At 43.7% G+C, this 16,531-nt stretch overlaps 1 protein-coding gene across 4 annotated transcripts in view; it reads left to right on the top strand.

Moving 5' to 3' along the window:
* NEDD9 (neural precursor cell expressed, developmentally down-regulated 9) overlaps positions 1 to 16,040 on the top strand; it is a 107,120-nt gene extending 91,080 nt beyond the window's left edge. For all 4 annotated transcript variants that reach the window (XM_055703878.1, XM_014276505.3, XM_055703879.1 and 1 more), the window contains 5 exons: positions 8,376 to 8,477; positions 9,674 to 9,775; positions 10,217 to 11,440; positions 11,807 to 11,896; positions 13,308 to 16,040. In XM_055703878.1, the coding sequence (XP_055559853.1) occupies positions 8,376 to 8,477; positions 9,674 to 9,775; positions 10,217 to 11,440; positions 11,807 to 11,896; positions 13,308 to 13,817 (2,028 nt within the window). In that variant the 3' untranslated portion in view covers positions 13,818 to 16,040. The remainder of the gene's footprint in view (positions 1 to 8,375; positions 8,478 to 9,673; positions 9,776 to 10,216; positions 11,441 to 11,806; positions 11,897 to 13,307) is intronic.
* Positions 16,041 to 16,531: the final 491 nt, after the last annotated feature.

The raw sequence follows: 16,531 nt of genomic DNA, 5'->3' as shown, positions 1-16,531 counted from the left end.
CTGGCATAGAAAACAAATGCGTATTTGCCAAATGGTTCTTAATGTGACAACCTTTTTAAAATGGGAAGACTAGACAGGCTGGGACAGCCAAAGCAAGATGCTGCTTTAAATATTTACTACAGGCCAGACACCAAAACACTTTGAGTTTCGCCACACACTTTCATTAATTAAAACTCCAGCTCAAATTTAAGCACAGGTTTCCAGAGAATGCTTTAGCAGTTGCACCTATTTCTCCACTAGAACTTAGCACACAATAATCTGGGGGGTTTCTTTCTCTGTAAGAGCCATCCACAGACATTTATTTCAAAGCCCATGCCTGTTCTATCACCAGTACGGTAACACAGCAGCTCTTTAGTCCTGTTGGCCGATCCATGCAGAAATGGGGATCTCACTGTCTAAAAAGAAGTAATTGTCACAGGGACAGCGCTGGTAAAACTCGTAACAAGAGTATTGGGCAAAGTATCCTCTTTCACACTTCTCTTAGAAATCCTGATAATTTCATAATAATGGGGATATTTTGCTCATCTCTTATTCTCTTCCTCTCCTCTCAAAAATGGGAGATCCTCAGAAATGTTAGTTTGGCTCCTTTTAATCTCATTTTGTAAGCAAGAATGACTCCACCAGAAGCTAGGAAATACCCCTTCTGAGTCAGCTTTGCAATTCAAGGCCAGCCAGCACCAAGCCTGTTCCACTGAAGCAAGCAGAAACATTGCTCATAACACAACTAGCAGAAAGCCCTAGAGTTGGTACGAGAGAGAGCAGAACCAGGTCACAAAAACATCATAAAACAAAGCAAAAAAAACCCCAGTCAAGTCTTGTCAGTGACAAAGTTGTTGAGGTTTTTTGTGCCTTGTACTGCTCATTCAGTAAGGTCTGCAGAGAGACAGACCTTTGTATCTGCAGTTAGTTTGTGATCATGAACACCAGCAGCAAGCAAAAACTCGACACTATAATCCAAAGCAACATCTGATGCAAGTCAGCAGCATTCCCCTACACTTAATACAGCCCTCATGTGAATCAGAGCTTAGGTCATTTATGTAACTCCATAGATTAAAAAAAAAATATTTGGAGAGACAAAATATAGGAGAAACAAAACTGAAAATTAGTGTAATTAACCTGCTTTTGTGTGCCAATTAATGGAAAAGGTCACAGCAGAAGTTAAAGAGTCAGAATTAGGCTAGTTGCAAAGCAGTTGGCTATGGCTATACCATTATCACCAGCAGCTGATGGTTTGAATCAAGGCCAGCTCATGACTTCACATTTTGTGTTTTAAATCAGTTTCACAACTTCAGCTCTACATCTTCAAGACTTACAACCCAAAACTTGCATAAATCTGGTTGAAATAATATGACTTCAAAAGGAGAAAAGTGAAACACCCATTTTCATTGTTGTCATTTGCATTACAATATCACAGGCATTTTTTAAGACTGGGCATCTACTGGTGAGGCACTACAGAGCCACATTTAAAACCTGCTCTTTAAATCCCTGAGCCTGCAATGTTAAGCATTTTTAATTTAACGCACCATGAATCAGCGACATCTGGACACGCTTTAGCCCTAAGAGCATGTTCACTTTCAGGAGAAAAGCAGATCTTTGTAAGCATAGGAGAAAATAAGCAGGTGTATCTTGAAAGCAAGATCAGGAAATAAATCAGTTCTGTATCAGGGTAGTAATTGTCACATTTCCTTTTCTTCACGTATCTGAATCTTCTTCTCAGAAAATTCACTGGGGAACACCCAAAGGCAAGTGGTAGTATCACTGTGTGTGTTCATACCACGTTTCTTTCCACCACACAGAGGTGATAACTCACTCAACCCAGGAAAGAAAATGCAGTCATTTCTGCTGATTTCCTCTTACCTTGCAGAAATGTTTGGGCTCATTGCTAGACACAACTCACAGTGGCAGCTACAAGCCTGGTGCGTTAGAAGAAATGCCTCTACAAGCTTCTTCCCCGCTCTTTCAGCCTGTGAGCTTTGATCGAAAGCTCCTCAATGGTTCAGTTGTGGCAGAAAATATTCCAATGTGACAGTTTATAGTGGCCCAATGTTGATACGTTATTTAGGTTAAAGCATTACCATTTCATAATCCTAAGACCTAGATCAGCCTACAAATACATTTATGAGTGAATATCCGTAACACATGTGAGAATGAAACCCCAACCTTTACTCACTGACAGCTGAAAAACACATTGTGTGTCATCATATATAGAAAATAAAGAAGCTGGGGCTACTGCATCATAAGAGCGTTTTTGCTCTTTTTTTACAGTAAGCAGTACCAAGTGATACAATAGGTATTACTGTCAGAAAATTCATTATCAGTTATTGGGAATCTTAACGCAGCTTGCAAAAGACAGAGAGGACACCCTACGTGCTCTCTGTAAAAAGGACAGGGTTTTAGCCAGCTAGCTAGGTTCTTTCAAATACCCAGATTACCTTAGAAACTCCGTTCTTTAACACAACCTTCTTGCTGTTCAACTTTGCCACAGGGACTTTCCCAAAGAAAAATGATTTAAGGAGACATACCTGGCTTTCTTAAATACATACAGCAAAACAGAATGGCCAAGAGGCAGCTCACAGCCTGATTTTGCATTGTTCAGTGGCTCCTGCCACTGCCTTCCAAAGGACTGGGAGTTCAAGAGAGCAGGAATTACATTCTTCCCCTTAATTCCTCTCTCTTACAATTTCCCCATATTTTCTTTAACTATTTGATTTTTCTTACAAGCCTAAGAAAGCCCAGGTAGCTGTTACATATCCACCCAAGAGGCTTAGGAACAGGATTTCAACCACTAGAGCTTTGTATTAAACTTACAGAAATACTTCACAACAGAAAACAAACATGCTCTTTTCCCCTTTACTTACATTTTGAGTCATTTTTCCCCACATTCAGGGTTTACTAGCAGCCCCATTTTATACCCCACCACTTGGCCTCCTCCAGGGCAGGACCCTTCCCAGGGTAAGGTACAGCTGGTTTTAATAGATACGGGGCTGACAGCTGAGATTAGCAGCAGCTGGTGGCAATAGCTCACCAACTGCTGAGAGTTACCATGGGGTGAAGAGGGGAGCATAATGGGAGGAGATATATTTTAATACAATTCTTCATCCAGATTTAAAATGAATACGTGAAATTTCACCTCACGTGCCTCTTCTTTTCTACCTCCAAAAAGAACTGATCTATTTTAAAAGTCGTCAGCAGACATTCTTGGGGTTAAGAGACTGTGCTGGGAAATAGCAAGCTGCCCTTTTCAGCTCCCCTGTGTGCCTGTGGTTTGGGTGAGGTGAGGTGTTGCGGAGGTGCAGCAAACCTCAGCTTCAGTTCTCCCACCTCCCACCATCATTCTGCATCTCAGGTATTGCTGCTTATGGGAACAGTCCAAATTCTGCCCTCCACGGTGCTGCTATGAATTCAGAGTAACTCTGTTGGCTTCAGTAGGTTTATTTGCTATTTTTCCTTGTTAAACAATGTAAACTACGCTGCTGTGCGTCTGCCGTAAGCATGAGAACTGTTTTATTGCTGCCTGGGTTAGGAATGTTCTCTATTGCAGCCTAACATCCATTTTAATCCTGGAAGGAATAGAATGAGTTGGGGTTTTTTTCCTTGTATTTAAGGAAGAGGGATTTAATGAACCACAGGACTGGATGTTTTGCAAAGTACATGCACATTCAGCTCTTTTTCTTGGTTAGTAACATGCCATTGGCATGGAAAAGACCCAAGTAATTGCTTTTGGAAGAGTATGGTCTTTAGCAAGAACAGAACAAACTTTCTGCACAGTTGTCTTTCTTTTGCGGTACTGGAAGTTTGAAGTAGGCTCATTACATGTTTTGCCAGAGCCAAACCAGGTCCCGGTTAGTTACTCTGCATGGATTAAGTGGTTAACAATGTTTTGAGAATGTTCGGCTAGATAATTTGTGGGAACACCATCTGTTTCCCTTAACGCGTAAACAAGGAAAATTGCTGGTTTGAAATGCAGGATTATTTAAACTTAGATGACCACAGGCATTCTTAAAAGAGAACAGGTAAAAGGAGGAAAAATCTTCGCAAGGCCTGAAGTTCAGTGACATTTGTTAGGAAATAAACTCTGAAGTACCAGATAGAGCTTCTATCCCTGTTCCAGAAGTGAGAGAAGAGGACCTTTTCTTTTGCAGCCACCTCCTTCCTTCTGAAGTCCATCTTCAAAATTAAACCGCCATCAAACATTCAAAACCATAAAAAATGGTCGAACAATGCACTGAAAGGGCTGAGCATCTCATTCAGAAGCAGCAAGTTCATTCAATGTGTTTATGGATGAAGATCCAAAATCAAAAGTTACTTCTGAAAATACTGGGTTTGGTACTTCTCTTAATTCACCTACTCTGCTACCTCCCTCTTCCTCATGCAGAAGCAGCAGTGCAGCCACATGTCCTGGCTCACATGACCTATGAGGAGACATGAGACATGTCTTGGAGACATGAGAATCAGAACAAAGCTCCACAGTTTCACTTTGTGAAGTAGCGTGGATATTGTTTGAATTACTGTTACACAACGTTCGCTCAGGATAGGTTTTGGCGATGAGCTGCTGCTGTTCTGAATGGACTAGGAACAAGCAGTTCACAGGCACGTTTAACCTAGTGAGGAGTGTTGGAAGAGGAGTAGAGGTACAGCAGGAAATGTTCTGGTACTCACTGCAGACCAGATCAGCATTTGCAGAAGATTTTATGTGAAATCGCTCAGAACATGTTGTTACTAGATAATAATCCTCCACACGGGGAAATATACCTGAGTCACTGGGAGGAAAAATTGTCTTTCATGTTAACAACAGCTTGGTTGTTGCTGGGTTTCTTAAAGTTGTATTTTCTGTCTTCTGTATAGCTTTTTCACAAGCCTAAAAAGGAGCCGACATAGAAGCCTCTGATGCATTTTTATTTGGAAAATAAATGCCACCTTAAGTAGAGTGCACCGCTAAGCACAGCGCTGCAGGCAGCTCAGGTCTCCTGCCTGCAGTCACCCTACAGGCAGGCTGTACCCATGAATACCCAGAATCAGGCACGTCGTGGTTTAGCCTCTCGCTTCCTTTGACAACAGCCAGAAGCACTCAGGGCAGGGGGTTGTTTCACCTAAATAAAGGAGTGACTCTGCCTGGCCGCTCCTTGGGGTTAGTCAAGTATGGGAAAGAGAGCAAGTGTCAAGATACGTGATAGCAGAAGCCCTGCAGCTCTGGGTGAGACGGGCCGCCTTCATCTGGCCGGTCTGGCTTTAGTGGAGTTATTCAGGATTGTATAATGGCACAGTATATAAGCAGCCCTGCAGTACTGTAAACCTTTCCTATATCATCTGGTGTGTCAGTCTCTTGTGAAAAATGGGAAAGGTCTCTAAGGATGAGCTACAAGAATAATCACAGCTGCATGATACTCCTGTACGCAGAGCGAGGGAGGATCTCTCTGTAAATACTGAGCACGAGCGTAGCTTCTCCACATGTGTTCTGGTCTCCACAGCGTAAGGATATCATCTGCTTTGCCAGCAGAGCTTCTTTTTACAAAAGCGAAACACCGTGTTTACCTGTAACAACCACAGCAAGTGCTTTTACTTGTGTGTGCTTAGGAATGTGATTTAGTGGTGGGTTTGGCAGTGTTAGATTTAGGGTTGGCTCGATGATCTTCAAGGTCCTTTCCAACCTTCTGTGATTCTATGCCTTATTCCCTGCGCTGCTCAGCTGAGCTCCCTTTTTTATATTGGAAGCCTGTGACTTTTCTTTGAGTTTGCTCGTGGCAATTAATTCTCTGAGCAAGGAGAGGGTGGTGGTGTCTTGTATCCTGAACGCGCTTAGGCATGAGATGGGTAGGACAGTTAGGGCTGAGCCTGTGGAAAGGCGCTTCTCTAAAGTGCTGTGCAAACCTCGGAGAACTGAGGTGCCATAAAGCTGCTGCAGAGGTGCCATACGTTGCCTCCATGGGCAGGACTGCAAGAAGCATCACACATCTGAGGCCTGGAAGAGATGTGGTCAAATTTTATTCCTGCTCTGGGTTTACGATAAGAGTTCAGCTTCTGAAGCAGACCACAGCTGAGCAAGGGTTTATAAAAATTTCAGACCAAGGGACCAATACCTGCCTTTTGGAGCCTGCCTCCTGCTTTGTTCTGCTAGGCAGTGGGGAAAGCAGAGCCAAACTGCAGGGGTGCAACTGGTGGGGGGGTCTCTGGCTGCCTGCCATGGACAGACTGGGTTTTTTTCCTCTGGAGCGGTCAAGCAGTTTCCCGGCATATTAGCAAGCAGCCTAGTGCCACAGTGTTCACAGTAGCAGAAGGGATCACAGAGACGGGCTACCCAGGAAACAGCCCTGCGTGTTTACTGTGCATTGGCTGTTCTCCCGCAGGAGCATTTTTAAACACCCAGTGACTCATTATTAAAGCAACACTATGATGGTAATTTTGAAGTCCCTGGAAGTCTGAGTAAACATTGCCTAAAACCAAATCTTTCTGTTCCTGGCTTGGGTGGAAAGCGTTTGACTGGCAGCACCCAACTGAAAGAAAAAAGGGGGAAAAAAAAAAAGGGGGGGGGCAAAAAATAGACAGCTAGTCTGATCACCAGCCCTCACCGGCAGAAAAAGCATGAGGAAGCAATGTTGATCCAGGTTAGCAGTTTCTCAGGCAAACAAAATAATCCCAGTATTACATGAGAGTGGCCTGGGAGGAGTAATGTCTGGAGCGATCCATTATGGGAAGCTTCTTCCAGTAATTTAAGGGAGAACTTTCTGAAAGTTGTGTCTGTAGGTACCTTTTACAGTGCAGTAGGTGACTCGGTGGGAGAGAACAGTCTGTCATAAATTCGATACCTTTTTAGATTCTTTTTAAGCAACTCTTGTATGTAAGCCCTATTAACCGCACACCCAATTCAGCAGGAGTTCTCTCATGGGCAGCAAAGTGACCCAGCACTCTGGAGACCATAGAGCTTCCAGTTCCTTCCTCTGATGCTAATTCAAGGAAAAGCAGCTGCAAAACCCACTGGTTCCCCGCCTGCCAGGCTGAATGGCCTTCCTTCGCCTGGGGCAGTGGCCACACCGCCTTGGGCTGCTCCCAGTCGGTCAGGCGTGTACTGCATACTGGTACGGCAGTCACCCCAGGGGGAAAATCCAGTGGTTGTTTCGTGGCACAGGGAGAGAGATTACACAGCAATATTTGGTACAAGAAGGAAAGCCTGTGTTGTTACCATAGCGGAGAGGGGGTAGCAGGTTAGCATCAGGGGCTTTCCCTGCAGACCTCAGTCAAGCAAAGCTCCCTGTGGAATCTGGCCGGGATACTAGCATTCCTTACAGCAAAAACTTACAGGATCTTTACTGAGCATTTGGGCAGAAACTCTGTTGTATGTCATACATACATTTCCAAAGACAGTTAGGGAGCTGTCATACAGAATTCTCCCCATATGAGTACAGAGCTACATCTTGTACAGGCCTCTGTAATTTGACATTTTATGCCTTTGTGTTACAGTATTTCTATTTTTTTGTTAGAGCTAAATAGCACCAGCAGAGGTTAAGATGTCAGCATTTCCACTGTAAACCCAGCTCTTTCTTGAGGTTAGGTAACATTTGTTTTATACCACACTATACTGAAATTCTGCCATGCAGATGCTGTCCAAGACACGAGGCATTTTACCAAGGTTTATTTGAAGTCATTATGGTAGTTAATGGTGTAGAAAATGTCAAAAAATGAAAATTCTAAGTTAGTTTTTTTTTTTCTTTCACAGGCTGTTCTTGCATTATATACTTCCAAGAATGGCTTAATGTTTCCTATCTCTTAGCCACTAATATAGGCGAACCAAACAGAGAGGAAAGCTGAACGTCCCGCTTTGGAAGGGTTAAGCATAGCTTTTCTATGTAAAGAATTCCCAGAGCCACAGCTCACACCCAGTTATCCAGGATGTTGTGCTATGGAGCACAGTAGCACAAGACACCCTGCCAGAGTAGGTGGGAAGTACCTCCCAGAGCCTGAACGTAGTATTTTAAGCCTCTGCCAGTAAGTGGGGACACTCCACCTCAGCAGGATCAGCGTGTATGTCGGGTGGTGTAACCGTCAGCTGTCAGCTTGTGTGGTCTGTGCTCAGTGGGAGGAAGGGACGAAACTCCCGTAGCCCTGCTGGAGAACCTGTGCTTGACAAACAGAAGATGCTGTAGCACTAGCAAGCAGCCATGTCAGAACATGGTCTAAAAGGAAAAGATGGTGCATTTGTAGCTACTAACAGTCACTTGGTGGTGTTCAACTGTCAGAAGTGCATGTAGACTCGTGTTACTAACGTTGCCACGTAAAGAGTGAATGTTAATAGCACTAGATTGTTTATACCCTGTGCAGTTACAGAGAGAATACGCCAACATCCTCAGAGACTTAGTTTCCTCTTTTCTTTTATCGCACAGGTAATAACTCCAGTCAGGTCAGGACAAGGTTATGTTTATGAATTCCCTTCCAAATACCAGAAGGATACCTACGATATCCCCCCTGCTCGCCCTCTCCAAGGGGTAAGTACCAATAAAACTGCCAGCAGCACTGACAGGGCACAGAAGGTGATGAATGTCTACTGGAAGTTTATGAGCAAAGCAAATTCTCTCATTTCAGAGGGAAAATATGTTTTAATTAGATGCTGTGGCTTATTCACAGAGCGCAGAAGTATTTCAAAGTTGTATTTGATGTTGACTAAGATTTGGCAGCACACCAAACGCAAAAGTCCCATTTGTTTTCTGTGTTTTGATCAAAGACTGTATCTAAACAGAATAAACTTGCTCCCTGAGAACAATCTTTTTTTCCCCCTTACTTTGTTGTTGCATAGTTGACAGTAATTTACTCAGTAAGGGTAAAATTATCGCCTAGATGAACAGCTACTATGCAGGGAGTTATTTTCACCACGTCTACTGCACCATGTCACTGAACTTAAATACATCTTTGTTCTGGGGAACACCCTTAGCATTCAGTCCCCAAGACCACAGACATCTAAATGCTTGCAGGACCTATAACCCAACGATCCTGCATCTCTCCACGGCTCTTTGAAAGAGCAGCTCCTTTAGAGGATAACGTTGAAGCTCAGTAGTACATAACACAGGCTGACACCGAATGGCCAGAACTGTTGGGAAGTCTGGCTTAAGAGACATTCAGACGGTGGCCTTAGACTACATGCAGAACCCACTGTAACGTTGGACACGCCACCAAACGGGATGCTTGAAACATCTGACAGCTGTACTCTCTGCTAGTGAGACAGCTCACACTGCACCTGATAAAGCAGATAGGTGATGCTGACAAGGGCAGCCTTAGTTTCAGAGTTTAGTGCGTACTAGTACAAGCTTATTCCTCAGCCCCTCTGATCTCTGTCACTAAGGGTGTGATTCGTTCTGGTAACGTGACTATACTGCTCCCCTGTTCACCCCAACAGGTATGTATAATAGACTGGCCTTGATTTAACTGTCAGGACGGAAGTCAGCCATGACTTCATCTCTCCAGCTTGCTGTCCACACAGTTGCCCAGAGCGGGCCCAGCAAAGTGCATTTCCTCCTAACTGTCCAAAATCCCAGGCCAATCCCAGCAGCTCTCCCATACGAAACAAAGTTGAAGAGTTCTGATCATCTTTGAGCTGTATGAGAGGAAACACAGAAACCAGGAAAACTCACCTGAGACCAGAGCTTTCCTGAGGTGACTTGTCTGTATCAATTTATTCTTTCTTTAGATATATGACATTCCCCCTGCATCGGTTAAGGGGCCTGCGCTTCCAGTTCCCATGGGCGAAGCAAAAGCTTTAGGAGTCTATGACATACCACCCGCCAAAGGGGTAAGTATTACGCTGTTTCCACAAGATCCTGTATTTTCATGTCTGACCAAAGACATATTTAAACAAGAGTTCATACGTGATCCTGACGGAAAAGGAGATTCAGTACTTTAAAGATTTCCTTGGTTTTTTAAACCGTTAAAACTGGTAAAGTGATGCACTGCATCGAAGTTATTAATGTTATGGAGTGTGAATTGATAATTAGACCTATATTCTCTTTGTGGCAGCGTGCTGTCTTTGGATTTTGCTACTTTTAAAAATTTGCATCAAGATGAATGCTAAAAAGTGAGATTCTGAAAGTGATGCTCCGTCAGACGCAGGATAAGTAGCTGACTCCATGAAAGTCAATGGCAGGTCATCCACCCCAGCATTTTATAGGCCATGTGGAAGATGTAAAATATTTTTTGTTCTAGCCAGTTTCATGGTTTGCTTTCTGTGATGCAGGTCTATGCTACACCTCCATCTGCATGCCGAGATGATACAGGCCTGAGGGAAAATTTGCAGGATTTTTCGTCTCCAGTTGGCCACAGTGTAAGACAAGAAGGAGTATATGATATTCCTCCTCCCATCACCAAAGCAACTGGGAAAGAACTTAATAAATTTTCTCCTGAGAGCGTTTTATTGCCAGATGGAGTGCCACAGAAACAGAATGTTTATGACATCCCTGTGAACCATCAAAACCATTTTCTTGGACAGCAAATTGCACCTCAAAAAGATGTTTATGATACCCCAAGAGGAGTTGCATTCCCAGGACAACAGACAGGACTCAGCGAAAGTCTCATCCCAGAAGGAAGAGAAGGTGTATATGACGTGCCACCACCAGTCCTCCAAGACACTAAAGGCTTACAGGATGTGACTGATGGGATAAACAGGTTGTCTTTCTCCAGCACAGGAAGCACAAGGAGTAATATGTCCACATCTTCAACAACATCAAAAGACTCTTCTTTCTCAGCATCAACTGCACAGGACAAAAGACTAATCCTTGACCCAGACACTGCTATAGAGAGGCTTTATCGCCTCCAGCAGATGGTGGAGACAGCTGTCAGTAACCTTATGGCCTTCATTACAGCAGACTGGCGGTCTTATGGATATATGGAGAAACACATCAATGAAATTCACACTGCTGTGGATAAGGTTGAGCAGTCACTGTTGGAGTACCTCCAGTTTGCGAAAGGATCAGCAGCCAATGCTTCCTGCCTATCTGAGTTCAGCCTTCTTAACAAAATGAGAAGGGAAGTGCAAAGGTTGGAGGACTCTCACCAGATCCTTACCCAAACCAGTCACGACTTGAACAGCTACAACTGGTCTTTGAACGTTCTAGCTGTCAACAGACTGCAGAACAAGTGTGATGACCTGGATCGGTTTGTTATGGTGGCAAGGACAGTCCCGGATGATGCCAAGCAACTGACCACTACCATCAGCATCAACGCAGAGGTGCTCTTCAAACAGGCGTTGAGTAGCTCACGTTTCAAAAACATACCAGAGAATATCATGAACGCTCCTGACTATCTATATGACAATCCTCACATGCAGCGTCATGGAGAAAAAGCACAGAACCACTGCAGTTCCCTTCCTCCGCTCCTGAGTAAGGGTCAGCACCCTCCCAGTACCACCAGTGAGAGCTCAGAAAAGAGCTGGATGGACGACTACGATTATGTTCACCTGCAGGTAGGTAAACCCAACACCTTGTTCTGCACAAGGCCACGTAAGAGTTGTCTGGTTTTTGCAGAAGCTGTTTTCAGGGAAGCAAGCAGCAATTAGATTGCCGCACTAATACGTATTACATTCAAGAGTAATTCCACCGGGGTGATATATATATATATATATATATATATATATATATATAGCCTTATATATATAATATATATAAAAATAGCAGTAGCCTTTTGCTGTGCCACACTATCCTTTTCTTCTCCATACTCTTAGTGGTGCACTACCAGTGAAAAAGCCGATGCAAAGCAGCCTGTTATTTGACCTATGAGATGTCATTTAGTGGGTTTGATTTAACACGGTGTCTTACGTTATGCAAAACAGGGGAAAGAAGAGTTTGAAAGGCAACAGAGGGAGCTGCTGGAGAAAGAAAATATCATCAAGCAAAGCAAAATGGAGCTAGAGCACCATCAGGTATGTTTGCTCAGGTGCAGTAATCACATTAATATGCAGTGTTGCTTGCACGTAAGGAGTATTTGTCAAGTAAAGCAGGAGGGGCCCTTCCCTTAGCAGTGTGCAACTGCTAGCATCATGGCTGTGAGGTGTGTGTGAGCGCCAGCACACACAGTTGTCCCAGGTGCTAGATGATGAAGATGACAGGTATTAGGTCTTGGCTAAACAGCAGCTCCAGGTTAGTTTCTTTCCAAGTGGGATTTATACCAGTCAGGCTCCACCATTAATGGATTTATGACTGCGAAGGACAAAGCCGCATACTGTCATGCTCCAAATGGGAAATGATAAGCATCAAAATTTTAGCACCTTCCTGGCACCATGTGTGCTGTGATTGCTTATGCCAAAGAAACCCTCGGTATTTGCTGCAGAGCAGCTATTCCGAAGATCAGCATCTCTGCCCTGTTCATTTCCTTGTTGCCACTCCATACCTGAGCAGAAGCCTAGCCACAGCTGTCAGTGTTTAGAGTGACACCTCTTGTGGCAGAAATAAGCCTTTCCCTTGCAAACAATTTCCAACCCTCTCAACTTCAGAAGGTAATTATTTTTTATACAATGCACCATTGTGGTGGGCCCGGCGCGTACATATAAGAAAAAGCAGTTTCTGTCTCCAAAAGTTTACCACAGAGGGGAAACAGACTTCTGCAGTGTCTCACAGTGGGCCAGTCACAAAGCCAGCGTGAGAACTTGGCCTTCCCGACCTGCAGTTCAGTGCCTTAATCACTGGGCCACACTGAATACACGCGCCCCCTGCACGTTTGTTCGGTAAACAGTGATACCATTAATTAAATATCGTGCTTAACATCACTTTAAATGCTAAAAAAAAAATAGGTCATATAAGATGGAGGGCTGTCACTGTGCCCTCATTAATTCTTCAATATGTTGTTGCCATATTGCATGGCAGAAAATTGTACAAGCAATGTGGAGGTGAGAGTTAAAGGTTTGTCATCTCAAAATCCCACGGAGATGGCAGCTTTTTAAAGATTGTGTAGGAGTCACTGCCACTTGGCTCCATCTCTCTCATTTGTGATTTCAGAATATTCCAAATGAGCAACAGCCTGTAAATTCAAACAGCCTGTAAATTCAGGAGGCTGGTTGGTTGTTTTTTTAGTTGGTTTCTTTTTGTTGAAATGCAAATAAAGTATTTTAGATGGTTTTCCCTTCTGAACTCTATGTATTTGGATTTATGGTAACCAAAGCACTTCAGTGCCCCTCACTCTCCAAAAATAAAAGATCTTAGAAAACATACTTCTTATTTAGCATAAGGTCAAGCTGGGATGCCCAGGGCTGTCCTGAGGCGTAAGGTGAAATCGTAACACATAACAACGTCTTAGGAGAATGCTCTTTGAAGAGAGCCTTTTCATTTGCCTTTCAGATCAATCAGTTCCAACGTCTGGAGCAAGAGATCACAAAGCCAGTAGAGAATGACATCTCAAAATGGAAACCACCTCAAGGTCTCCAGACTGCAAACAGCACTGCCACCTCCCGTGACAGCCAGCTGCTTTTATTCTATTCTGACCAGTGCGAGACTCACTTCAACTCCCTCCTAAACGCCATTGACGCCTTCTTCAGTTGCGTCAATGCTTCTCAGCCCCCCCGAATCTTCGTGGCTCACAGCAAATTTGTCATTTTGAGCGCTCACAAACTTGTGTTCATTGGGGACATGCTTATGAGGCAAGTGACAACTCAGGACATACGTAACAAAGTGATGAACTCCAGCAACCAGCTGTGTGAACTGCTGAAGAGCGTTGTTCTGGCTACCAAGGTGGCTGCCTTGCATTACCCCAACACCGCAGCCCTACAGAAGATGGTGGACCGAGTCACAGAGATGTCTCGTCACGCACAGTTGTTCAAACTCTCGCTGGTCCAAATGGCATCCTCATGAAACCCAGTGGAATCCAATCCATGAGCAGCAAAGCAGACAAACTGGAGCTATTTTTATGTAAATGTTATCATTATTTTTTTTTTAATGAAAAATTTTAAATACATTCTTACGCGTTAGAGAATCTAATGAAATCAGGGATTTGGGAATATATCTGGTTCTATATTATGTTTCTAATACACATTTAGGTTTGTATACACTGCATATATGTATATGTTGCTACATTCCTTAAAACATCAATTAAGCACCTTAAAAACTACGCGTCGGGTAAGCAGCGCCTATCTTTTTGTATATACTGCCCGTTTCCTCAGTATATTTGTTAACTGGATGCTGCACTCTTCTTTCATTCCATCTTGATTTTGGCACATGAACTTGGTTGTGAAACCTTCTTGTAGCAATCCATGAAGCAAGTGTGATGGTTCTCATAGAACTCCATTCTCTTCTTAGAAATTACTTTCTATAGGTTAATTCCATGAGATTTAACTCTCCTCTTGATGTTGCTTTATTATGTACAGCATTTGACCATTCTGACTAGCGTATATGCACAACTGCAAGCAGCAACACATCAAGCAAGGCATACAGCATTTGGGAGAACAGCGTTTTTAGGATATATAAGAAGTAGAGCCTTCTGAGGAGGAAGGCAAAATCGTATGTATTTAATATCTGATGGCATTCAAACTTTGCTATTTCTAGTAACTGTGCAACGTGGGATTTCAAAATGTGGATGAATTCCCAGCAATGTAAATTCATACGTGTTTACCTTGTATGTCTTTGCATCAGCAATTAAATTTAACAGTGAGGCTGGAAAGCCTTATTGTTCATGGACTCAGAGTTCTCCTGAGAGCATCCCAGGATCCACTGGGCTCGTCTTTGAGGCTGCAGATGAGCAGTGTCTTAGAATACCAGTCCCTTCCAGAGGGATAAACATGCACATGGTAATTCATATGGAAAGAAGACAGCTTAATTTGAAATAACAGATAACTTAAACATCTCTAGGCATATACAAAATTTAATGAAGAAATAGCACTTATTCTTCTAGGACATTCTTGGGAATTAATTGTATCTGTTGCAGTTCTGACTTCCATTCAATTATTGGGCTTTTTTTCCAAATTCTGTTGCATAGGTGCTGGTCCTTCTGCACTACACTGTTGTGAAAAATGACCTCCTGTTTTAATGGGGCCATTCCATCACTAAGTACACACAATCCTACCCAGTAATTTTCAATTTAGACCCTTAAAAACTGTTATCAGAGCAGTAGACTGCTTTAGAAATTTCACACGTGCTGGCTGCTCCAAAACACATAAGCTTATTTGTCGCGGTTGCTTTTTGCAAACTCCCTAAAAATAAGTCACAGAACACCATTTGCCTGGGGTCCTCAGACTAAAATCCACGCCTCAAAGTGAGCGATGGCTAAGGCAAATTTTGGGCGATTCTGGTGTTTTTAAAGCAGAAACACTAGCGTCCTTGTGTAATTCGAGGTAGTCCCACACTGATGTGTCCCGAGCGTTTGCATCAGCAAGCGGATCACTGGTAAATACCCAGTTATGAGATCAACAGCACCCAGAAAATAGGCACTCCTGCCTGACCGCTCACCTTCCCAGTTAGTGTCCACGCACATGCCTCATTGAAATGGGATTTGTCGTCTTGGATAACAAAACCATTTCAGCAGCACGTGAAATCTTGCAGCCTTAATGTATTGTCCCAGAGTGAAGGTGGCTCATGGCTGCCATAATATCGCTTCCAGAGTTCCAGAATGTTCCTGGAAGGGCAGCAGGAGCCAGCACAACCTCAGCTGGCCCAGAATGGGCTCCAGGGCTTGGCTCTGGCGTAACACCCCGAAAGGGCAGTTACACTATCGTAACCAACAGCCAGTTGCTGAAAAGCAATCCAAGCAAACCTCTTTTGTGCTAGTGTTGTTTGGGATTCTGTCAGGATCCCTTGTCCATTTTTTTTCGCCGTGTATTCTTAGAAAGCAAGAAGGTGTTTCGAAGCTTAGCGGTTACGTTGATAGTTTGTGCTTTCAAAAGGAGAACCTTTATTGCAAGCTTGTATTACAGTTTGTTATCTTGTAGAGAGTCATTTTAAAATTATTAAATTACTAGCTTTTTTTATATAAAAAAAGGCAGCACTGGGTCTTGTTTTTTCTTGTTTTCAGAGTCCTCTAAGCATGTTAAAAGGAAATATTGTTGCTGCTTGCCAATACTATCAAAGACATTCTAAAATTAGGAGTTTGCTTTCTTTCCATCTTTTCACTAATCAGTGCTTCTAAGTGTGAAGTGAGAACCTGAGGGTATAAAACAAGGGGAAGGACGGTTTCTCTGCCTCTCCAGAAGAAGCCGGTGAAGCTTTTATGCAACTCAGCTACATAAGGCATCAAGCCCAAAATACGGCCGTTGGTGCCTACGGTGCGTGGGGTCACGCTCCTGCCCCACTCCCGGTGTCTGTTCCTGCTGCATGAGCTGCATCCGGAACCGGCTCAGCGTGGTCCTCGGGGTGAACGGCAGGTCCTCTCAATGCAAACCCAGGATGAGGGGGGGTGGCAGGACACAGGTGTGACTGTCCACCCATTCTGCCCTGTTCCCCCTCTCCAGCATTTACTGGTGAAGCCACGATCCATGCAGGAATGGGAAGAGCACCTTCACTCAGCATAGCCACCCTTCCCCCCAGCAGTAAGAGGACCCCTTTTCTACTACACGCCAAGTCAAGCATTAGCAAGG

The sequence above is a fragment of the Falco cherrug genome, chromosome 3, assembly GCF_023634085.1.
Source record: "Falco cherrug isolate bFalChe1 chromosome 3, bFalChe1.pri, whole genome shotgun sequence".
Classification (NCBI taxonomy): Eukaryota; Metazoa; Chordata; class Aves; order Falconiformes; family Falconidae; genus Falco; species Falco cherrug.
Note: the sequence above shows the minus strand (reverse complement) of the source record. Positions and strands in the feature narration are given on the sequence as shown.